Below are 26,372 nucleotides of genomic sequence, written 5' to 3' on the forward strand. Positions count from 1 at the left end.
AACACATATATGGCAACACACAAGCCCTGAAATTCACACAAAGCACCCAAACAACTAAAAAACACAGCAATATTCAACTGCATACACACAACAGCACAATAAACACCATCACACCAGAATGACAACTAAATACACAGCTAAAAAACAAAACATGGAAACTAAACACAACAAAATAATATATTATTGATAAAGCATTTTGCTGCTTCATTGACTTGACCAAGAGTTTTCCGCTGCAAATAATAGACAATATTACTACCCAACTTAATGATACTCAGCTTATCGACAACAGAAGGATGAAAGGCTGAGATATGAACAAGTACTATGGTTGGCCTATTAACCAGCTGATACCTTATCAAAACATGTATATTGTGATCTACTATATATATCACACTACAACAGAACACATGCATATTTCACAACACACCAGTCCTATTTTACCCAGTTGTACACAGTTTATCTAACACTTAAAAGACACATGGCTAACAAGTTTTATATGACCTAGCTATTAAAGAAAATACAACTTCACACTGCATATAAATAAATGTAACAACTAAAATAATAAGAGTTTAGGCTTCACACTATACATTATGCACTAATTACACAACTCACACACATAACACTTATTATCAATTAATACTTCCCACACCCACGTCATAAGAAATACAGACTGCAAGATATCTGCCTACACTCATACATAAAATATTACATCTTAAAATGACACTCGATACATAGATACAGTACTCCACATTCAGTGAATACAACACACAAACATCTAGTGTAAAGCACAGAACCTTACAGCATACATAACATCTGCACACACATATAAACAGTCACATGTATAGTGAGCAATATCAGAGACAGTACAATCACTTACACATCACTAAACACATTGCTTGATGATATGAACTGAATGAAAACATTAACATTTTGGAGACACACAAACATACAAATATAGACAAAAATCTCTGTACAATTCCTATGATGAATGATAATGTAAAACTGATAAATACACAAGTAACTCATATACAAAGGGTACAGCACACATACTGTATGTACATTAACTGGCAAATGAAAGATAAACATTTCCGATATATAATTCATTTTCTCAGACCTCTGAATATTTTGTATGAAACTCAGTGCATGGAACAAATATATCAAAAGCAGCAAACAAGCACGGTGGTGCTACCCAGCCACACAAACAAGTGTTTTTCACACATACAAAACACAACATAAATCTTCCAATGATTTACAGACAATACAATTCAGTGCAGAATGCCAGAATGTTACAGTGTAGCAATGTAATGTGTGGAATGGTTGCTACATACTTACCAAATGGTTACAGTGTTTCCTTTCAAGTTCATTAAAACATTTTTAAATAATATTGTCAAAGTAAACAACTAAACAAAATATTGCCAAGTCATTATCTTTTTAACACAGTACTGTTTCTTTTAGAATATTTTGGTATCCCTAAATGTTGGTCACAAATTATGAAGACAATTGCCGGTGATAAACTTTTGTTAATGTGTCTCTATTTTTTTCTTCTTCTTCATTTCTTATATTTTGTTGCTTTAAATGAATTACTCCAAAAAAAAAATTTAAAATAATAATTTTGTATTGTTTATTGCCCCCCCCCCTTTTTTTTTTAGCAAAGGATAGCTGTTTTGAAACAGAAAAAAGCCAGTATTTGCTTCCCTGCTATTCTAGTTCTGTAATTATAACTTGTCCACAGTAAGAAACAAAATAGATTGTGATTTTCATTCCTGTGGGTGTATATCCTTTCATTATTCTATGTAAAATTGTATATTTATATAAAGATTTAATAGTATATGTTTGGTAAGGACAATAAATCATTCTAAATAGTCACTGGTCACAGTTAGACTTCTGTCCAGTTATCCGGCTTAACTGGCCTCTCCAGTCTCCAGTGTTATTTTATGGAGATAATCCACTAAAGGACAGAGCGAGGATTGAACTTCAGTGAATTAGCTGCACAGAATAACAAAGTATAAAGCTGGAATCTACAGTACTGGGTATGGATTCACAAAACAAAACACTCCAGCCTCAACAATTCCTGTATTGGTCTATGTAGCTGATTCCCATAAAGCTCACTCATCTCTCGAATTATTAGTGAAACAGCTGCACTAAGTAACATACAAGTTAGTGAAGCTAGAGTCCACTTAAAGGGACAGTCTACTTTAAAATGTTTATTGTTTAAAAAGATAGATAATCCCGTTATTACCCATTCCCCAGTTTTGCATAACTATCATTGTTATATTAATACAATTTTTACCTATGTGATTACCTTGTCTCCGCAGACTGCCCCTTATCTCAGTTCTTTTGACAGACTTGCATTTTAGCCAATCAGTGCTGTATCATGCATAACTCCACAGGAGTGAGCGCAATGGTTTATGTATGGCACTCAACTGTCTAGCTGTGAAAAGCTAATAAAATACACTGATATAAGAGGTGATCTTCAACCGCTTAGAAATCAGTTTGATCCTACCTAAATTTAGTCTTCAACAAAGAATACCAAGATATCAAAGCAAGTTTGATGATAACAGTAAATTTGAAAGTTGTTTAAAATTACATGCCCTATCTGAATCATGAAAGTTTAATTTTGGCTTTACTGTCCCTTTAGTGGATGTAAATTTGTAGATTCAAAAGGACATGAATAAATTAACTTTTTCTGTGGAAGATGTCAATGTATCCATTCCACTTCTACTTAGTTTCACTTTAAATTTATAATGGGATGAGGAGTTACTACTATCAAACAATATCTTATTATCTATTAGAGCCTGTTTGTTGCAAATACCATCTAGGAAAACATCTGAGAATTCTTTATGCAGGAGTCACACAGTGCCCATTGTTAAGTATATCAAGAGTAGGGAGTAAGCGATTGCCCGAACTTTAAATATTTGAATGAAAGGGTAAATGTTCCCCTTGACATTTGTTCTGCTGTTTCTATAAGATGAATAATATTTGAATTATGATTCCAATACACTGAAGTGCATGAGAATCAACATGTAAATTGTAATAGTCAGATATTTAAATGCTTCATATGGTAATGGGGAAAAATATATATATTTATATAAAAAAGGAAAATTGAATGCTTGGCAGACATTCTATATTTGTTTACATTTGTTTCCCGATTTTTAATGAGCACATTGAATCATTCACCAGTTCCTAATTAGGAGCCTAGAAAGTGCTGTTTTCCACTTTACTGAGAGTTCTTATCTATCTATCTATCTATCTATCTATCTATCTATCTATCTATCTATCTTATTACTATCTATCTATCTATCTATCTATCTTATTACTATCTATCTATATATCTATCTATCTATCTTTTAACTATCTATCTATCATATATCTATCTATCTATCTATCTATCATATATCTATCTATCTATCTATCTATCTATCATATATCTGTCTGTCTATCTATCTATCTATCTATCTATCTATCTATCTATCATCTATCTATCTATCTATCTATCTATCTAGGGGGCTGAGATGGGCAAAGCTTATTCTAAATACTTATTAATGCATTTCTTAAAATACTTCATCAAAATGTTAAAGGTTTACTACAGCCAGAAAACAGAATTATTGCTTTGAATAATTTTCACAGGTAAACTACTGATTTTGTAATACTATACGGCAACTTTCATCTGTTCCTCTACAGGCTAACAAATGGATTTATGAAATTAACCATTTATATGCCTGATGTCTGGAATAATACAGATAAAGTTAGTATTCGCTTAAAGAAATGTGGCTACGGGTGGAACGAAGCTGAAAGTATTCAGAAGAACCGTTAATATAACGTATTAATAGCTAAGTTGTCACATATGGTGTTTTTTTAAATGGCATTAAAATTTGCCTCTACTCTTTTTTTTAAACAAGATAATTGATGCCTTATTTACATTTTAGTTTGCTATGGATTATTTTATGGTAATTATTATTTGTTGTGGCTAAAAATGCTCCAGTCCTGTAATATCATGCAGTTTGGTTTCCTTCCTACTAATCAAGTTCAAAGTTCCATTAATTAACATAGGGTGCCACTAATTTGCATACTGTGCAAGTCAGGGGGGAAAATAGTGCTTTAAAAATGACTAAGCTTAAAACAAATTATGTGGCACCATAAAAAAAAAGTCAGAACTCCAATTAACAGGTCAAAATAAAAACTACACTGACCAGAAGGGCAGTTTAATAATAGTTACCGTTGGTGATATATAACACAGTAATGGGGGAAGCAGAGGGGTCTATCTTACAAATTCAAAAGGTTCCCTGAAATATCTGAACGGGGAAATACAGGCAATTACATGTGAACAGTGGCACACTGGAATCAATGTGTCGCCAGGATGGTTTAATTGTAGATGTTAAACTCATTCACATTACACACAGTGAATTCCTTGGATAATACCCCCTGTGAAAAGCATAAAGCTCTGATAAAAGGTACCTTGTGACTTGAAGAAGATGCTTCAGAGGGGGAGGTGTTTATTGGGTATACACATAATTACTCACTTCAAGACTCCTTTAGCAAGAGAACCGTATATAGACAGAAGAGTGGGTAGAAAGGGAGATTAAAAACTAAAGACACAGAATTGATCTAGAAGTGGTGGCTCCCAATTTTACAAGTGGTATAATATGGAAATGAATTATCCTTGTCAACCTTTTTAGTTATATTGATTACAAGAATCTTTGCTAAACCCCTTGGCTTCCATAATGGTCTTTAACAAGGCCCTCTGTGGCACTCAAGAGGTTAATGGTAGAAACAGCCATCTTGGTCAGATTTACATTGTTAGTACAAAAACAGAGCTGGTGTAAATCGTTTTCAGCTTCTATTTTGCTGTAGGTTTACATTTTTCCTTATCCCATTTTCTAAGTGAAAGAATAATTTTGTTTAGAGTAACCTTATTTTCTTTTAATGTTCAGAAATTTGGTAGGTTTTAGAAGAAAATGAGTGTCTCACAGTGAGTTGCTTAGCAACTCTAACTCAATGGTATAAAATAATTGTTTTGCGTTTGTCACCTTCACCTGTGATTGACTCAGCTGCAACTGACATGCAAATAAATTTAAAATTATTTCATAACTACTTTATGTCTATGTCAAACTCCTATGTTTAGTTAATATATTTACACATTTATTATTATTATTATTATTATTATTATTATTATTATTATTATTATTATTATTATTATTATTATTATTATTATTATTATTATCAGGTATTTGTAGAGCGCCAACAGATTCTGCAGCGCTAAACAATATATACATTCTTTATTAATGATTTCAAATATTTTATATATTAAATATTAAAGTTAAAGTGGAGGTCAATTTTGATTAATTGGTGCCCGGTTTTTAATAATCCTATTAAAAACAAGGGCACTTAAATTCATCAAATTTGACATTTCAAGCATTTTCTTCAAAAATGTACCGCTGCTCCATCGATTCCCCTGGCCATCGGAAGCCTCTGCTTACATCAGAAATTACGAATCCGGCTTCCTACAATCATGGCTTTCCCCCCGGGGGATCATGGCCTAAGGGAACGCTGTGATTGGATGAAGCCGGATTCGTCATTTTGGACCCGCGAAGAGGGCTTGCGACAGTCGGAGAAAGAGCTGCAGCGGCTGTCAGGATTAAAAGGTACGTTTTTGAAGAAAATGCTTGAAATGTCAATTTTTGATGAATTAAAGTGCCTTTGTTTTTAATAGGATTATTAAAAACCGGGCACTAATTGGTCAAAATTGACCTTTACTTTAATATAATTCTCATGAGACTCATGAACTTATTGAATTTTGGTGTTTTTCATGTATTAAAAAAGTTTCACATTAAAGGGACAGTCTAGTCAAAACTAAACTTTCATGATTCAGATAGGGCATGCAATTTTAAACAACTTTCCAATTTACTTTTATCATCAAATTTGCTTTGTTCCCTTGGTGGTATTTTTGAAAAGCTAAACCTAGCTAGGCTCAAACTGATTTCTAAACAGTTGAAAACCGCCTCCTAGCTCAGAGCATTTTGAAAGTTTTTCACAGTTAGACTGTGCTAGTTCACATGTGTCATATAGATAACATTGTGCTCACTCCCGTGAAGTTATTTAGGAGTCTTCACTGATTGACTACACTGCATGTCAGTCAAAGGCACTTAGATAAGGAGGCTGTCTGCAAAGGCTTAGATACAAGGTAATCACAGAGGTAAAAAAGTGTATTAATATAACTGTGTTGGTTATGCAAAAACGGGGAATGGGTAATAAAGGGATTATCTATCTTTTTAAATAAGAAAAATTTTGGTGTAGACTGTCCCTTTAAGTAATACTAGTAGTAAAGGGCATTTTAACCTTGTATGTCTTGTAGAGGAAGCAATAACTTAAGTACATTAACAACAGCAAATGGAAAGCTGAAATTAATTTATGGAGTCGCGTAAATTGAGTTCAAATTATTGGATTCCATTGACTTCAATAGGGGGAAAAAGCAACCTTCTGATGCCATATGAGATGGGAGAGGGGCAGCTGTATATGTCCAAATGTAGAAACAGGAAAAAGATTAGTAAAAATTCTAGTAGTTAAAACGAAAATTGAGACAGAGCTCTTTGAACAGCAACCTAGAGAAAACAGATTTTACTGCAAATGTGCACATTTTGCTGTATGGAAAAAAACACAATACGCACATATGCTTTTACTCAACACCACATTCATTATACACACAGCTCCTCAAGATGTTGAATATTAATTTATACAGATTAACAAAACACTCTGCATATTAACCATTCAGTGATGTGTGCAAACACACACACAGAGGAAAACGCACAAGCTCACTAATATGCAGACAGCCGATCTAAAACCGTTGTATAGAGAGGTTTACTCCTGGTGTGCTGTAAATAAGAGATAGAATTAGTTCTAAAGAGTGTTCCCTAGAAGGAATGGAGACATCTCTTACCACGCACGTAGAGGTTAGCTGGAGCAGAATAGCGTGTTCCAGCACTATTGGTGGCTACACATTCGTACTTCCCCTGGTCAGATTCCTCGCTGTTCTCTATCTGCAGAGCTCCTGTGTGAGACAAAGCATAAGGACAGAAAGAGGTTAAAAAAAGAGATAAATACACAAAATGTGGTCACAAACTGGACACAACAACCTACCAAGAACTATAAATTTTCATTTTCAGCTATTGTCTCAGGAGGAAGACGGCCAGAAAGTGAGACAAATTATTTAAGAGTCATTACTTGGCAAAGGATGCGTAAATGCTACATTGCAAGAAGGGAATGATAACAAGCCCTTTAATTAGTCTGAAGGGATCTCTGCCAAGTGCTTCTGTTAAGTGTGCACAGAACTACTATCAGCTGGTGTGAAACTGCCTGTAGGGAGATGTACGTATGGGGCCTTCGTCTTCTTCTTTCACATTACTGAGCAAAAAACGTAAAACAGAGAATCAAGTATGCAGCGAAAAGTGCTAATTTTAACGTGCTAGGAGATTCAAATGCCACTGTGAGGTGAAAGGTACCTAAAAGTTCAAGGCTGCTTTTGACAATAATGTAAGTGGGCAGCCAACTGGTGCTAAATATGTTTTATGAATCATGTATAAAACAGTACAATTCTGTAAAGTAATTCTTACTTAGTACAAGCTCAATATCATATAAAGTCTTTTGTAAAGTGTATGAGTCTGATTACATTCCAGTAGCAAAATGAATAGCTGGCAATAAATCCTATACTGTTGGGAATGTGAATCTCAAGGGAAAATCTGACTGGCAGGGGGCGGGGTTTGCATAATTAGCAGATAACCAGTGTGTGGGAGGAGTTAGTGTTGTTGGTTAACTCCTTCACTGCTGCCCTCTCTGGCAGTTCAGAGGTTAAACTTAACATGTTCCTTGCCTGTAAAACACTCCTTACTTAGCTACATTGGATCCACACACAGAAGAGGGCCTGTTGTTTCTGCTGCATCAAATAGCCTTGTTCTCTAGATACCTTTGACCTGCACACCTACTGACCTTTTATTTCTGACCCTATCACATGGTAAGCTGCCTCAGCTTGCTCTAAGTCCTTTTGGTACTTGCGTTTTGTGTTCATGTGTGAAAATGGTAAATATTGATTTTCTTGTCAGTGTGTGCTATGATAAGGCTTGTGGCTCCTTAATGCTATATCTGTGGCAGAATTCTAGTCTGCATACCCAGGTCCTTTTTACTGGAATATAGAAAAATGGATAGGCTTTGCCCCTGGTGCACCCTGGGCTCTGGATTAGACGCTTCTCCTTTAAAACATAATGATGCTACAATACGCATCAATATCAACTTAACAGTATTTTTAGTGCTCTAAAGAAGCCTAAAAAGAAACCAGTAATTCTATAAGCAAGAGGTTTGTGGGTGGTGAATTGCTTCCAGCTCAAAATCACATTGATACAGAAAAGGTTGCTATAAATATCACACTTTAGCGTAAAGCTGGTGGCAGAAGGTGGCCGAATATATTTGTCTAGGTTAGATATTCCCCAGAGGCTACTCAGAGTAGACCATTTTTTTCACTTATCACCGAAAATGCTGTACGATTTTACAGAAACCAGAATGCACAGAGGAAAACTCTGTATATAAAGAACATTATTTGTATGATAATATGCTAATACAAGACTGCTATTTTATATACTTTTCCTTGACAGAAAATATGGCATTACAATATATGCACTAAATAATAAGTTGGTTAGGCGAATGTTTACATATCCATAGAAATACATATAAGGATATAACATCTTTAAATACGATGACCAAACCGTGCAACCAAACAAACACAGGGTGTGCTGTATGTGTCATGAACGTTTTGCAAACAGTGGATATTCTAGAACAGTGGTACACAACCTGTTCCATGGGCCCCCTTGTATTTCTCAGCAAAACCATAGTGATCAAAACATCAACTAGTGACATTTCTGGGGTTTTGAGAGATCTGTGAGAGGTATTTTTATAATTATATGTGAATCAAATCTAATAATGATTTAGAATTTAATTTGTCATTCGGCCTTGATAAACTCTTGCAAATGTAACACTCTATTTATTTCTCCAACCCATGTAAGTAAAACTATTTCTAAATTATTTTACATAGTAAGACAGCAATAAAAGCTGCATCAGGAAAAAAAAGGTTTTGTACCACTGCTGAGGAAGAAATGGATGGAGTGACTATGTAATAATGATACCATAAGTCCTGAGCATCATAATCTAATTGTATGCATTAAATATTCTGCATAGAACGTGCACATTTCTATCAAGCATTTTATTTGTTTGCATGTTTTTAAACATTAAAAATGAATCTGTAGTTTAGCAACTTAAAGGGACACTGAACCCAAATATTTTCTTTTGTAATTCAGAAAGAGCATGCAATTTTAAGCAACTTTCTAATTTACTCCTATTATCGATTTTTCTTCATTCTCTTGCTATCATTATTTGAAAAAGAAGGCATCTAAGCTTTTTTTTGGTTTCAGTACTCTGGACAGCACTTTTTTATTGGTGGATGAATTTATCCACCAATCAGCAAGGACAACCCAGGTTGTTCACCAAAAATGGGCTGGCATCTAAACTTACATTCTTGCATTTCAAATAAAGATTCCAAGAGAATAAAGAAAATTTGATAATAGGAGTAAATTAGAAAGTTGCTTAAAATTTCATGCTCAATCTGAATCACGAAAGAAAAATTTTGGGTACAGTGTCCCTTTAACATGTATTTTCTATAAGGTATAAACTTATTTACAGTTTATCTGTTGGTTCTGTAATTTTCATTATTTATAAAGCAGGTGAACAAGCAAACTTTAGGTCATAACATTATCAAGAACCTTCTAAATACTACTTAAATTACACCTGGCTTGTCCACACCATTGTCATTAATACACAAAATGCCATCATAAGGTTTTAATATAAAAAAGCACTATTGGTTAAGAACTGCTCCTTGGTTTTTTTATAAAACACTGGTGAAATAGTGAATATTGTGTAAAATGACTGTTTATTTGGTACCCCAAGACCAATACATATTTGATAGCAACAAACTCAGCATTGAAAAGGCAGAGTGCCGGACAGATGGTTAGTTTGTATTTTAGTTATGGGAAGGACATACAGTTTGCTGGTTATTGACAGGGTCGTTTGCAAACAAGACAATAAATGTTTTGTTTGACTATTTTCTTTAACAGAATCATTTATCAAAAGGAAACAGAAGTTAGTGACAAAATTAAAGGGATACACCAAAAATTATTTAAATAAAGAGAATTTGTATTATAGAACAAGCTTTTTCTACTTTATCCTACTCAGGGCATTTCTTTGGTGATTTTATTGTTAAATGGGCTTGATAAGGTTATTACAGGAAAAAATGACTGATGTTTGAACACCAGGTAATAGAAAATTCATGTAGCAAACCTATGATGTAGCAATGACTTTAGTGCATTAATAAAGATCTGCGTAAGGAGGAAAACTCAAATTAAGACGTAGTAGTGACAATGTGATGTCAGTGGTTAATAAAGCACTTTGCTTTCATTAGTAAAATTGATTATTTTACATCAGTACTTGTTCATTGTAATATATTGCAGCAACAAATGTCCGGAATCCCATTGGACAATGGTTCTTCGCACCATTGTAAAGTTGTGTAGCTTGAAAGATATTAGCTTCATCTATAAATAACCAATAGACATTGGTCTAGTAAAGGCATTGCTAACTATACATGCTTTAGGAAAATGTATCTCTAGGAAAATGAATGCAATTATTACTTTTGAAGCAAATATGGGAGAAAAAAAAGCATATTGTATTTTTTTTTTTAGATTTGCTTTACCCTTTGTGTTGCAAACTAGAGATGCTGGGATTAGTTTAAGTTTTTAAAATATGAATAATTATCTTGAAAACTGAGTTATAAGTAAAAGGGACAATTTATTGTAAAATGAAATGCTCTATTTTGTCAGAGAATTATGTGTTTAACCCAAGCAAAAGCTGTGCTTCTGTGTCAATCCAAATGAAGGTACAGGTGGTAAGCAAATAAGAAGCAGATATATATGTGTGTGCTCCAATCACAGACCATATGTCTTATAGAGGAGACAATGGTGACTGCAACTTTACCTATCTATTTATCATCTATCTATCTACCTACCTATCTATCTACTTACCTACCTACCTATCTATCTATCTATCTATCTATCTATCTATCTATCTATCTATCTCTAAAGGTGGAAAACCATCAGTTACTAGTAAACGGTGTAGGGTAATTTTATAAATACCTACATCCTTATATTTTAGGGCATAAAGAGGTGGGATGATTCAGAAAGCAATATATATACTTTCCAATTTGCTTCTATTATCAATTTGTTCTCTTGGTATACTTTGTTAAAGAGCATAGGCTTGTGCATGTGTCTTGAACACTCTATGGCAGCAGTACTGTATTAATGTTTTGTAACAATGTTACATACTTTTAAACACTAGATAGCAACAGCAATCCATGTTTAACATTGCTACTAATATTGTTACACATCTGCTGCCATATAGTGACATGTGCACTTTCTGAGCATACTTGCGTATGCTTTTCAGAAGGATACCAAGAAAACAAATACATTTGATAATAGATGTAAACTGCAATGTTTTTGTTTTTGCTTCCACTACAAATTGAAGCCCTATGTGAATCAAGTAAGTAAATGCTGAGTTGAATGTTGTGCTGAGCACTGTTTTAATGCTACAGGAGCTAGAACTGGTGACACTTTCATGAGATCTGATCAGTAAGACATCTTTATGTTTATAATAAGTGTTGTTGGGGGTCTTTTATCTCCTTCATCAGCTCTGTATGAGATGGAAAACTACAAAAACATCCACGACAACTGATATGAGTGTGGATGGTAAGGAAGGGGGATACCACAGTACTGACGAGTTATGAGTTCAGAGGTTAAGCAAGAGGACAATGACGTGATAGGTCAGCTGGAGGGACGTCCCAGCATCCTTACCTCTGATTGGTGTACCACCTGGTGAGGTAATTTGAATGCAAACAAGATTAGAAAGAGGCTGTTAGTAACAAGAAAAGGATAGAGAGAGAGGATAGCAGCTTGGGTTGTTAACCCCATCACGACCATAGTCTGAGGAACGTGAAGGGGTTAACTGCCAGGCAGGATTGTATTAGAGTGGCAGGAATAATAAAGCAGAGTAACACAACAGACAGGTTTAGTGTGCCCCAGGCAGAAGTGCTTGTTAGTGGTTTAGTATTAATAAAACCCAAACAGGTGACAAATTCCTAATGTGGACAGAATTAGTCATTAAAGGGACATGAAACACAATATTTTCCTTTAATGATTCAGATAGAACTTTCCAATTTACTTCTATTATCAATGTTGCTTCATTTTCTTTGTATCCTTTATTGAAGGATCAGCAATGCAACAGTAAGCCAATTACAAGAGGTAAAGATTGCAGCCACCAATCAGCAGCTAGCTCCCTGTGCCTACCTAGGTATTCTTTTAATTAAAGGATACCAATAGAAAGAAACAAGTAAATTTGAAAGTTGTTTGAAAGTGTAATTTCTATCTGAATCATGCAAGAAAATGTTTTGGTTTTGCGTCACTTTAATTCAAAGCAAAAAAACACTTAAAGGCACATTGCAGAGACTAATCTGTATTTCATGTGCTGAACACTGTACATTGGAGCAATTAGGTTTGATTTTAGATCTACTTATTTATTATTTAATTGGTACACATTTAAAATAAAACAATCTGGTACATATTTAGGAAAGAAGAAAGTCATTTTAAAGGGAGGAAAACAAAACAAAAAACACACATTTTTTGATTAGTTTGCTATTTTAGTGAGAACGCCTGCAAGTGTGTTTTGTTCAGTAGTGATTTCTTTATGTTGCAATTAACAAATGCACTCACAATGTAGATGGACAACAGATTGCATAATATTAACACTATACAGCACATTTTAAAAGAGAACGCTGTAGAAAAGAACAATGAGTATAATGAATGAGAAATCCCCATGGCAGAAAATAAAAAACATTGCAAAGGGCTATATTGTCAAATACCAACTGTATTTAAAAGCAGCTTATCTGGGCTGGCTGCAATGGACAATCCACCAATTCATTTAAGGTAATATTACATTTGTTTTCTTTGTAGCATACAAGGGAGGCTCTTTTTAAAAAATATATATTTATGTCCAGAGTAAAACTATTTTTCCCCCCAAGCTTACTTAAATCATGTAAGTGTCCACTAATATATCCCTGGGAATATTTCCTATCAGCCACTGAGCAATTTATTTCTAGAGAGTAGCCAACTTCAATGGCACATTTCCTACAAAAATACTTACCTTGTCTATTTGCCTCTTGTTCATATACAAGATGGGAAATGTTTAAATTTACTGTCCCTTTATGCAGGGGTCAAACGTTGGCACCCCAGATGTTTTGGAACTACATTTCCCATGACGCTCAGCCAGCCTAAATGCATTATGGGGTCATTTTTGGCAGGTGGCTTTAGGATTTCAATTTGTATATCATAACCCCCCCCTTTAATAATACATAAAGTTATTTGCAAATATAAAATTAAAACAGTTGCTAAATAATAACATTACACACAGTAATGTTACAAATTCTTAACCTTAAAATAATATTTTACACAACGCGGCACAGTTTTCGGCATTTCCAAGCCAATATTTCCATGCAGCTTTGCCAGAACAATATCAAACTGTACTTAAACGGATTTCTCACATGAGGGAGATTAGTTGTGCAATGCGGTCGCCATGGAGACACGAGAGCTCTGCATTGTGCACTTACCCGCTAAGCCAAATTCTTCCACATTTCTACATTTAATTTAAGGGTTATTTTTTAAAAAAATTATTGTTTCCCAGGGAAAAAAACAAACAAACAAATGTTTTTGTAGTTTGGCAGAACAAAAGGTTAAAACTCTGCTATATATTTCATTTTTTTAAAAATTGTACTATCAGTTTATAAGGTAAATGGCAACTGACAATTATTTAATGATTCAGAAGAGCTCAGTTCTGCCCTTCTCTCTCTGAAACAGCAGTGCATGAAGGATGCTTCTAAGACACAAGAATAGGGTATTGCCAATGCTATTATATGCATCTCAAAGCCCAAAAGATTTAGGAAGTGCTTAAAATCGTGTACTCCCTCTGCACTCACTTGCCTTAAAATAGCATAGCAAATACCTGTGACAGTATTAATTCTCCTCCCCTGTATTATATACAGTGTTTTACTGAGAAAAACACCCTCTAAAAACACAGAATTCTGCATCAAACAATAATCTAAAACAGATAAAAATATATATATATATATGTGTGTTTGGTATGTCTATGTCTGCATGTATATAGTGTGTGTATGTAGTGTCTGCATTAGTGTGTTTTTGGTATGTGTGTATAGTGTGTGTATTGTGTGCATGTTTGGTATATGTAGTGTCTGCATGTGTGCATGTATATAGTGTGTGTGTTTGATATGTGTGTATGTAGTGTGTGCATGTATATCGTGTGTGTGTGTTTGATATGTGTGTATGTAGTGTCTGCATGTGTGCATGTATATCGTGTGTGTGTGTGGTTGATATGTGTGTATGTAGTGTCTGCATGTGTGCATGTATATCGTGTGTGTGTGGTTGATATGTGTGTATGTAGTGTCTGCATGTGAGCATGTATATAGTGTGTGTGTGGTTGATATGTGTATGTAGTGTCTGCATGTGAGCATGTATATAGTGTGTGTGTGGTTGATATGTGTGTATGTAGTGTCTGCATGTGTGTGTGGTTGATATGTGTGTATGTAGTGTCTGCATGTGTGCATGCATATAGTGTGTGTGTCTGTGTGTGTGTTTGATATGTGTGCATGTATATAGTGTGTGTTTGATATGTGTGTATGTAGTGTCTGCATGTGTGCATGTATATAGTGTGTGTTTGATATGTGTGTATGTAGTGTGTGCATGTGTGCATGTATATTGTGTGTGTGTTTGATATGTGTGTATGTAGTATCTGCATGTATATAGTGTGTGTTTGATATATGTGTATGTAGTGTCTGCATGTGTGCATGTATATAGTGTGTGTGTTTAATATGTGTGTATGTAGTGTCTGCATGTGTGCATGTATATAGTGTATGTGTTTGGTATGTGTGCATGTAGTGTGTGCATGTATATAGTGTGTGTGTTTGATATGTGTGTATGTAGTGTGTGCATGTATATAGTGTGTGTGTATGTAGTGTCTGCATCTGTGCATGTATATTGTGTGTGTGTGTGTTTGTTTGATATGTGTGTATGTAGTGTCTGCATGTGTGCATGTATATAGTGTGTGTGTGTGATTTATATGTGTGTATGTAGTGTGAGTGTGTGCATGTACAGGGAGTGCAGAATTATTAGGCAAGTTGTATTTTTGAGGATTAATTTTATTATTGAACAACAACCATGTTCTCAATGAACCCAAAAAACTCATTAATATCAAAGCTGAATAGTTTTGGAAGTAGTTTTTAGTTTGTTTTTAGTTATAGCTATTTTAGGGGGATATCTGTGTGTGCAGGTGACTATTACTGTGCATAATTATTAGGCAACTTAACAAAAAACAAATATATACCCATTTCAATTATTTATTTTTACCAGTGAAACCAATATAACATCTCAACATTCACAAATATACATTTCTGACATTCAAAAACAAAACAAAAACAAATCAGTGACCAATATAGCCACCTTTCTTTGCAAGGACACTCAAAAGCCTGCCATCCATGGATTCTGTCAGTGTTTTGATCTGTTCATCATCAACATTGCGTGCAGCAGCAACCACAGCCTCCCAGACACTGTTCAGAGAGGTGTACTGTTTTCCCTCCTTGTAAATCTCACATTTAATGATGGACCACAGGTTCTCAATGGGGTTCAGATCAGGTGAACAAGGAGGCCATGTCATTAGATTTTCTTCTTTTATACCCTTTCTTGCCAGCCACGCTGTGGAGTACTTGGACCCGTGTGATGGAGCATTGTCCTGCATGAAAATCATGTTTTTCTTGAAGGATGCAGACTTCTTCCTGTACCACTGCTTGAAGAAGGTGTCTTTCAGAAACTGGCAGTAGGACTGGGAGTTGAGCTTGACTCCATCCTCAACCCGAAAAGGCCCCACAAGCTCATCTTTAATGATACCAGCCCAAACCAGTACTCCACCTCCACCTTGCTGGCGTCTGAGTCGGACTGGAGCTCTCTGCCCTTTACCAATCCAGCCACGGGCCCATCCATATGGCCCATCAAGACTCACTCTCATTTCCTGTTGACTATTTTGAATGAAACGCTTGATTGTTCGATGATCACGCTTCAGAAGCTTTGCAATTTTAAGAGTGCTGCATCCCTCTGCAAGATATCTCACTATTTTTGACTTTTCTGAGCCTGTCAAGTCCTTCTTTTGACCCATTTTGCCAAAGGAAAGGAAGTTGCCTAATAATTATGCACACCTGATATAGGGTGTTGATGTCATTAGACCACACCCCTTCTCATTACAGAGATGCACATCACCTAATATGCTTAATTGGTAGTAGGCTTTCGAGCCTATACAGCTTGGAGTAAGACAACATGCATAAAGAGGATGATGTGGTCAAAATACTCATTTGCCTAATAATTCTGCACTCCCTGTATATAGTCTCTGTGTGTGTGTGTTTGCTATGTGTGTATGTAGTGTCTGCATGTGTGCATGTACATAGTGTGTGTATGCTTGGTAAGCGTATATAGAATTAAAACAAATGGTTGCTGGCACATTAGTAAAACAGTAAACAAAAAGTTACTCCAAATAATTATTGGCCTTTTAGTCCACATAAGTGGATGTTACAGGATTCTGCAGGAATGTTGTTCACAAGATTTAGACCAGAATGGCACAGTAGCACTGTATTACTACACACTGTGTGCACACAGCCGGTTAGCTATCAAGTCTAGAGAGTTCTCTGAAGATGCCCAATGCTATTCCCAGGGGTTGTGCAAGACTCCTCTGTGCTTTATCACTACCTGTATAATAAAATGTCTTCTTCGCCTCCAGGGAGCAAGAGATAGCGGCCCTGATGCTGTGGCATTTACATTTATATGCGGTCATCGTCACAATAAAATAAGAATGATGCTGGTATTGAAAAGGTTAAGTATGGGTGACGCCTAATAATAATATTATTTTCTATGCTGCTAACTCAATAAAAACCTAAAATTTATGCTTGTGCCACTGGTCAAGTCTTTACAAGCTATTTCTATCTGGCAAAAACTGGGTTCATATTCTACTCTCTTAAAGGGCCACTGTAAGTAAATATTTTCTATGCCTATTACTAACTAACTACCCCAAATACGCTTTTTATCAATAGCATTTCATTAACATATCTCTACCGTATATCAGAAATCTTGTCTGCAAATTTAATTGTTTTCCAAACCCACTCCGTGGGTATCCTTTGCTCTGTACCAATCCGTTTACAATACCTAGGTTTCAAAATGGCGCTTTAAACACAAAGTTATTGGTTTAAGTATTTTGAACATGCAGTGCTGAAAATAGTGGGCAGGATAACGTGACATCATCGGTGAATAAAAGATATAACTTTTAGAACTTTATGAAACTTCGTTTTGGAAAAAATATAGGTCAGTAGGTTTTAATTAATGTTTATTAACTTTAATATGTTAGTTGTTTAGCTTAAAAATTATAACAGAAGGTAATCCTTTAAAGAACTTATATGTAGGTTATATGTGCTGTTCTGGTCTGTACTTTGTATTACAGCACAATTCTCTCCTCTGAGACTTTGCAGTGTTTTGAAATTTCCCAGCACACAATCTTGGTCCTTTTGGATGCTTGAGAGTGCGGCCAAAGAGTTAAAATAACAGTTTTTGTTCATTTGGCAATTAATGATCAGGATAGCTTCAATAACCACCAGACTTACACCTGCCATAGAATTATAGAGGTAATATATTGATTGTAATTGATCATTTATTGTTAACTTTATAGTCACAGGTAAGAACTTAATACTTTCTTGTACATTAGTATAATCATCTGTTATTTGACAATTTCAAGCAGCTTCTGTATGCATCAATAACCGGAGGTGCTAAGTGCATCAGACACATGGCGGCTCGTTTACTATTAGATTTGAAAGTTCTAATTTTCTCAAAAAAAAAAAAAAAAAGCTTTTTTTGGTAATCAATAGCATAAATGTGAAGGTTTTTAGCATTGTATTTCAGCCATTTTCACTAGAGAAAAAAATGATAGAAATTACATTCTAAAATATCAGCGTCTGTAACTCTATCATGTAGCCAAAAAAAAGCCATTTTCTTTCATTTTATTAATTTGATTCTCCAAATACTTATGATGACTTAGCACCTTAAAGGGACCTTACCCCTTTCGTGACAGGGTCAATTTGTCTATAACGGAACAACGTTCCAATGTAGACAAATTTAAATCCCGCGATCGTGTACGAGATTGCGAGATTTCAGTTATGGGATTGGGTTGGGGGGCATCCGTAGGACACTAGGCACGCCCTCCAGACCGCAATCAGATCCAGGAACAGCTTCAGGACAGCCAAATGGCTAGGACGTTTTATTCCGTCCTAACGGCGCTAAAGCCCAGCACGGTTAGGACGGAATAAAACGCCAAAACGGCTTTAAAAGGTTAAACACTAAATAATTGTCTGATAGAATAATGTAAAAGCAAATATCAGCCTGAGAATGATATACAGATTATTGTTTAGGTTATATTAGTTGTTTAAAGGGATATGAACTTAAAAATCTTCTTTTGGGATTCACACAGAGCATACAATTAGAAAACAAAAATATTATTTATATTATTATTATTACATTTGCATTATTCACAATGTATTCTTTGTTGAAGAGATACCTAGCTAGGTGTCTAGAGCACTATATGGTAGGAAGTAGTGCTGCCCTCTAGTACTCTTGCAAACAGATAACAGTCTTGCAAAACCACTGCCATATAGTGCTCCAGACACGTGCACACTCCTGAGCTTACGTCCGTGCTTTTCAACAAAAGATACCAAGAGAATAAAGAAAATGTGATAATAGTAAAATAGAAAGTTATTTAGAATTGATGCTCCATCTGAATCATGAAAGCAACATTTTGGGTTTCATGTCCCTTTAATTATTTATATAAAATCTAATAAAAAGATGAACATATCATTATGCCAGGTTACTCGCGAGTCTGCATAAATTCAGTGACATAGATATGGTCCAGTCTGAGGACAATTTGACTTACGGATGTTCCACTCATACGCGCAAGATTCCCCGGGCTTAAAATGAATATTTTATAGCTGATTTCTATACTAAACAGTCTCTTTTGTGATATAAATACACAAACCCAGGGGGTGCAGCAGCCAGTGCAAGGCAAGTAACAAGCAATTGTTTTTTTTAAGACATTTGAGCATTTTTATTCAAGATTTAAAAGATATCAAAATAGAAAAGCATGGGTCCCATGCCAACTTAGCTCAGTCTCGTACCCCTGTAAGAATAAAGATTGCAATAGCAGACCGAATAAGGGCAGAACACATTTGCTGCTATATAGATGCATGTAACACAGGGGGTTAAATAAACACAAGATTACTGAAGAAAGCTGTATTTCAAAGCACTTAACATTGATTTTCAGAGACCGTCAGACATCTGATGCCCTGCAGCCCCGGCTGGCACTGGGAATAAAACATATACAAGTGGGAAATTCAACCTGATTACTTCAAAGCCGTTCATCTAGTCTCTTGAAGAATTTAAAACTTTAGGAGCAAGAGTATTGATTGATAACTCTTACATTGCTGGACTGGGCCAATGATCAAAATAAACAGCTCATACTCTCTGGCTGGGGTGCCTGTTAATCCTTTGGCTTCTATAAAGGGCTAGAACTTATTTAACACTTTGATTGCCACTGAAGGGAGCTGCAAACTTCTAAGGAGTTACCTTGTGCCATGAGACAAGGTTATGAGGGGTAGATATAAAAAAAAACTAAATGTATGCTTACCTGATAAATTTCATTCTTTCCAGATATGGAGAGTCCACAACGTCATCAATTACTAGTGGGAATATCACTCCTGGCCAACAGGAGGCGGCAAAGAGCACCACAGCAGAGCTGTTAAGTGTCACTCCCCTACCCATAATCCACACTCATTCGACTAAAAGGAAAAGGGAAAAAAGGAATAACACAAAGGTGTAGAAGTGCCTGAGGTTTAGTAAAAAAATAACGGTCTTAAATTTAAGGGTGGGGTTGTGGACTCTCCATATCTAGAAAGAAATACATTTATCAGGTAAGCATACATTTTGTTTTCTTTCCTAAGATATGGAGAATCCACACCATCATCAATTACTGGGAACCAATACCCAAGCTAGAGGACACGGAATGAATAGGGAGGGAGAACAAGACAGGCAGATCTAAACAGAAGGCACCACCGCTTGAAGAACACTTCTCCCAAAAGAGGCCTCAGCTGAGGCAAAAGTATCAAATTTGGAAAATTTGGAAAAAGTATGAAGAGAGGACCAAGTTGCAGCCTTGCAAATCTGTTCCACAAAATCTTTATTTAAAAAACCCAAGAAAAGGAGATAGCCCTAGTGGAATAAGCTCTAATTCTCCCAGGAGGCTGCTGACCAGCCGTTTTATAAGAAAAACAAGTTATAATTCTCAACCAGAGAGAAAAAGAAGTAGCAGTAGCCTTCTGACCTTTACACTTTCCAGAGAAACAAACAAACAGGCCAGGGGACAGGCGAAAATCCTTCATCCCATGCAGGTAGAATTTTAAAGCATGCACAACATCCAAGTTGTGCAACAAAAGCTCCTTATGAGAAGAAGGATTAGGACATAGAGAAGGAACAAGTTCCTGATTAATATTTCTATCTGAAACCACTTTAGAAAGAAAACCTAACCTAGTACAAAGAACCAGCGTAATAGCATAAAAGATAAGGTAAGGCGAATCATATTGCAAAGCCGAGAGTTCCGAGACTCTCCGAGCAAAAGAGATAGCAATAAGAAACAAAACCCTCCAAGATAACAACTTAATATCTATGGAATGCATTGGCTCAAACGAAGCCTGCTGCAAAACTTGAAGAACAAGGATAAGGCTCCAAGGAGAAGTAACAGACGTAAACACAGGCCTGCTTCTGACCAGGGCCTGACAAAAAGATTGAACATCTTGCACATCTGCCAGACGCTTGAACAACAAAAAAGATAATGCAGAAATCTGACCTTTTAGAGAACCGACTGGCAAACCTTTCTCCTGACCTTTCTGGAGAAAAGACAAAAAAATAGGAATCCTGACCCTACTCCAAGAGTAGCCCTTGGATTCACACCAATAAAGGTATTTACGCCATACCTTATGGTAAATCTTTCTAGTAACAGGCCTGCAAGCCTGAATCAAGGTCTCAATGACCGACTCAGAAAAAACACGCTTAGACAGAACAAGCATTCAATCTCCGAGCAGTCAGCTTCAGAGAAACAAGATTTGGATGGAGGAATGGACCCTGAGTTAGAAGGTCCTTCCTCAAAAGCAACCTCCAAGGTGGAAGAGATGACATCTTCACTAGGTCTGCATACCAGAACCTGCAAGGCCCTGCATGAGCTATTGGAATTACCAATGCTCTCTCCTGTCTGATACGAGCAATGACTCATGGAAGGAGCGCAAGCAGAGGCAACAGACATGCTAGACTGAAATCCCAAGGAACTGCCAGAGCATCTATCAGGGTGGCCTGCAAAACTCTTGACCTTGAACCATACCTTGGAAGCTTGGCATTCTGCCGAGACGCCATCAGATCCAACTGCAGCACCCCCCATTTGAGGGTTAAACTGGAGAACACCTCCGGATGGAGAACCCACTTCCTGGGATGAAACCATCTGTCTGCTCAGGAAATCAGCTTCCCAGTAGTCCACTCCTGAAATATGGATGGCAGATAGACAGCAATTGTGAGCTTCCTCCCACTGAACAATCCAAGCTACCTCCTTTATGGCTAAGGAACTCTGAGTTCCTCCCTGGTGGGTGATGTAAGACACAGAGGTGATGTTGTCCAACTGGAACCTGATAAACCGGGCTAAGGACAACTGAGGCCAAGCGATCGGAGCATTGTAAATCGCTCTCTCAACTAAAAGATGATTATGGGTAGAGCAGACTCTTCTTGAGTCCATAGTGCCTGCACCTTAAACGAGTCACAGACTGCTCCCCAGCCCAGCAGGCTAGCATCCGTGGTCACAAACACCCAGGAAGGTCTCCGGAAGTATGTGCCCTGAGACAGATGCTCCTGAGAAAGACACCATGAGAGAGAGTCTCTTGTCTACTGTCTAGATCTATCCTCTGAGACAGATCCGAATGAGCTCCATTCCATTGCCTGACCATGCATAACTGCAGAGCTCTCAAATGGAATCGAGCAAAGGGAATGATGTCCATGGAAGCGACCATCAGACCAATTACCGCCATACATAGAGCCACTGATTGCTGAACAGTAGACTGCAGAGAGAGGCACAAAAAAGAATCTTTGTTTTTTTACCTCTGTCAGAAATATTTTTATAGATAGGGAATTTATTAAAATCCTTAAGAAAACTACCCTTGTAGCTTCCAGGTAAGGTGCTACTGCAATGCCCCGAGACCTGACCACTGCCAAGAGTGCCCCCAGAACCTTTGTGTAAATGCTGGGAGCTGTGGCAATGCCAAATGGAAGAGCCACAAACTGAAAGTGTCTACAAAGGCAAATCTCAGGAACTAGTGATGATCTCTGTGGATGGGAACATGAAGATACGCATCCTTCAGGTCTATGGTCGTCATGAACTGACCCTCTTAGACCAAAGGAAGAATGGAATGAATGGTTTCCATTTTGAAGGATGGTACCCTGAGAAACTTTTGAGACACTTTAGTTCTAGAATGGGATGAAAAGTTCCCTCTTTTTAGAGAACCACAAACAGGTTTGAATAGAATGCTAGACCCTGTTCCCTTACTGGAACTGGAATAATCACTCCCAAGGAAGAAGATCCCTAACACAGTTCAGGAATGCCTCTTTTTTTACCTGATCTGCAGATAAACTTGAAAGGTAAAATCTGACTTTGGGAGAAAGAGAATTGAATTCTATTTTGTAACCCTGAAACACTATGTCCACAGCCCAAGGATCTGGGACATCTCATATCCATGCCTGATAAAACAGGGAGAATCTGCCCCCCACATAATCCAATCCCAGATCGGGGCAAACCCTTAATGCTGATTTAGATGCAGCTGCAGGTTTTTTAGATTATTTCCCCTTGTTCCAAGGCCGAATGGGTTTCCAAGAAGACTTAGACTGTTCCTGCTTGGAAGAGGGAGAGGAAGACTTTGCTTCAAAAGGTACGAAAGGAACGAAAATTACTTTGACGACCTTTAGGTCAATTTTCCTTGTCTTGTGGTAGAAAACACTCTTTTACACCCATAATATCAGAAATTTCTGCCAGACCAGGTCCAAACAAGGTCTTACCCTTGTAAGGAAGCACCAGAAGCTTGGACTTAGAGGAAACATCTGCTGACCAAGATTTTAGCCATAACGCCTTGTGGGCTAGCACAGCAGGCAAGTAAACTCCTCCAGGAGACCGAAAGGAACCGCAGGGCACTGTATGTGATACGATAGAGGCTTGGGAAGTGTGAGGAAAAAGCTGTGGCATTTCCTGAACAGCATCATCCTGAGAGACAGTAGGCTCAGAAACAAAAATTTTATCTTTGTCTTCTAAAGTTTTTTCTAGACATGAGAACCATATTGCAATGTGGGCCTCAAGACACAAACATTTGCCAAAAGGAACAGACTCCTGCTCCATGACTAAAAACCCAGAATTTCCCACAGAATTGACATTAAAAAGGAAAACAGTTTCTTACAATTTAGAACTGTGACTTTAAATATTTTCAGAACTGTCACTTTAAATTTACTTCTTTAATTTTTTTTTAGAGCTGTCTCTTTAAATGTACTTCTTATTAAACCAATCTAAAGCTATTGGTCTTTTAGGGATAGATTATGAACAAAGCACTATCTTGATTTTACCATCACCATTTTAATGCTGACACTTTAAATTACTTTAGACTGTTAAAGTTTTCAAGAGCGGAATAACGCTCAGACAACGCCCCAAATAAACCTCTGCACCTCAGCTGGCTGAGGTCCTACCTGCTCTGGAAAACAATGGGTAAATACTAGAAAGCGCTATACAAAGAGACCGGCACAGTTGACACCGCTCCGTTCAGTGAGCGTAAGAGAAGAGGAAGCCATGACTTGCAAAAATGAAACTGCGCAACAAAGTACGGTCAAAAGCAGCCACTTCTACAGTTTAAGGAACAAATAGTTTTTATAAAAGAGCTTAAACTGATAGTTGCCTAGAAACAGTACAAAACACACATATGTGCCCAAGTTATTTTAGCTGAATAAACAGTAGCCTTAAATAACCAGTTAACCCTTTCATGATCGCATCCATTAAAGAGTTAACAAGCAGTCTCTCTCACATACATCTAAAGTGCCTGCACCCTGACTTTAAAGATATCCTTACTAAGGATATACTGTGTTCCAAAGAATACTGCAGATAATCCTTTAAAGTGCCAGTCTCCAGAACCTAGAAGACAAAAACCACTTACCTGTATCTAGCCGTCCGGCAGGAGGACAGCCTACAAGGCGTGAAAGGACACATACTCCTTACAGTGGCCTGTAGACAAAAGAAAGAACAGAGTAAACTTACTCTGGCTTTCTATACCATGGGCAGCAAATATGTTAGGAAAACAAAGCAAGGCCCATCTTACAAGTTCCTAACTGCTTTAAAGCCACCACTACTTTACTGCAGAGATTGACGTGGGCTACAGCTATACCCAAAAATCTTGCTTGAAGCGAAAGAAATCCACATTTTTTCAGACACCAAAACTTCACCTCCTCCATTGACAGAGGCAAAAAGAATGACTGGGGATTATGGGTAGGGGAGTGACACTTAACAGCTTTGCTGTGGTGCTCTTTGCATCCTCCTGCTGGCCAGGAGTGATATTCCCACTAATAATTGATGATGTTGTGGACTCTCCATATCTTAGGAAAGAAAAATGTTTTATGAGGGCTTCTGCAATCTACAAAGAAGTGAAATATTTTCTTATCCAATATCTCTTTATATACAGCATGCTCAGTAGAACAACAAAGGCAGAGGCTTTGCATCTCAGTAGCACAGCGTGAAAGTGCTTCTCTTGCTTTTAACCGTGCAATAGAAAGGTTTTCAGAACTTATGTAGAATTTTGTTCCACAAGTGGCAAGAAAAAATGTGCCCAGAATATTAGGCTATTAATGTATAAGAATTCATACAAAATGCGTTCCATGTTATTCATATTATCAAATTAACTTTGCTCTTTTGGTATCTGTTATTGAAGTGCATACCTAGATAGGCTCAGAATTGTGCACATATCCTGATTACTATATGGCAGAGTGTTTGCAGCAATCATGTTAACAAATGTTGTTATCAGCACTACACTGTGGCAGTGTTGGCAACAATCTAAAATATTGATGCAAACATTGTTGCACTAACAAATGCCATATAGTGCACAAGTAAATTTGATAACATAAATAAATGGAAATTTCCCAACTAACTGGATAAAAATACTGGAACTTAGCAGGTGGTTGGGAAAGAGGTAAAATGAAACTTCAGATTAGACCTCATGACCCTACAGCCTCTGTGAATTGCATGCCCATATGAGACCTCTGGTCAGACCCATGCCAGATATATGACAGATCAGAACATAAAGTTATATGTCCAGTTACATTTTACTGGACAACCAGTTAAATACTGAACTGTCCCTTCATGGGACATACAATTTTTTTTCCTTTCATGATTCAGATAGAACATACAATTTTAAACAACTTTACAATTTACTTCTATTATCACATTTTCTTTGTTTTCTTGTCTTTGTTGAAAAGCACAAAGGTAAGCTCAGGAGTGTGCACGTGTCTGCAGCACTGTATGGCAGCAGTTTTGCAATCATGTTATACATTAGCAAGAGCACTAGATGGCAGCACTATTTCCTGTCATGTAGTACTAATGTTATACATTAGCAAGAGCACTAGATGGCAGCACTATTTCCTGTCATGTAGTACTAATGTTATACATTAGCAAGAGCACTAGATGGCAGCATTAAATCCTGTCATGTAGTACTAATGTTATACATTAGCAAGAGCACTAGATGGCAGCACTATTTCCTGTCATGTAGTAATAATGTTATACATTAGCAAGAGCACTAGATAGCAGCACTATTTCCTGTCATGTAGTACTAATGTTATACATTAGCAAGAGCACTAGATAGCAGCACTATTTCCTGTCATGTAGTACTAATGTTATACATTAGCAAGAGCACTAGATGGCAGCACTATTTCCTGTCATGTAGTACTAATGTTATACATTAGCAAGAGCACTAGATGGCAGCACTATTTCCTGTCATGTAGTACTAATGTTAGGAAATAGTGCTGCCCTCTAGT

The 26,372-nt window shown here is 36.7% G+C and overlaps 1 protein-coding gene across 4 annotated transcripts in view; it reads right to left on the reverse strand.

Moving 5' to 3' along the window:
• Positions 1-26,372, reverse strand: part of PTPRF (protein tyrosine phosphatase receptor type F) — a 496,653-nt gene that overhangs the window by 83,061 nt on the left and 387,220 nt on the right. For all 4 annotated transcript variants that reach the window (XM_053693596.1, XM_053693597.1, XM_053693598.1 and 1 more), the window contains exon 6: positions 6,932-7,042. In XM_053693596.1, coding sequence (XP_053549571.1) covers positions 6,932-7,042 — 111 coding nt within the window. The remainder of the gene's footprint in view (positions 1-6,931; positions 7,043-26,372) is intronic.

The sequence above is a fragment of the Bombina bombina genome, chromosome 10, assembly GCF_027579735.1.
Source record: "Bombina bombina isolate aBomBom1 chromosome 10, aBomBom1.pri, whole genome shotgun sequence".
Lineage (NCBI taxonomy): Eukaryota > Metazoa > Chordata > Amphibia > Anura > Bombinatoridae > Bombina > Bombina bombina.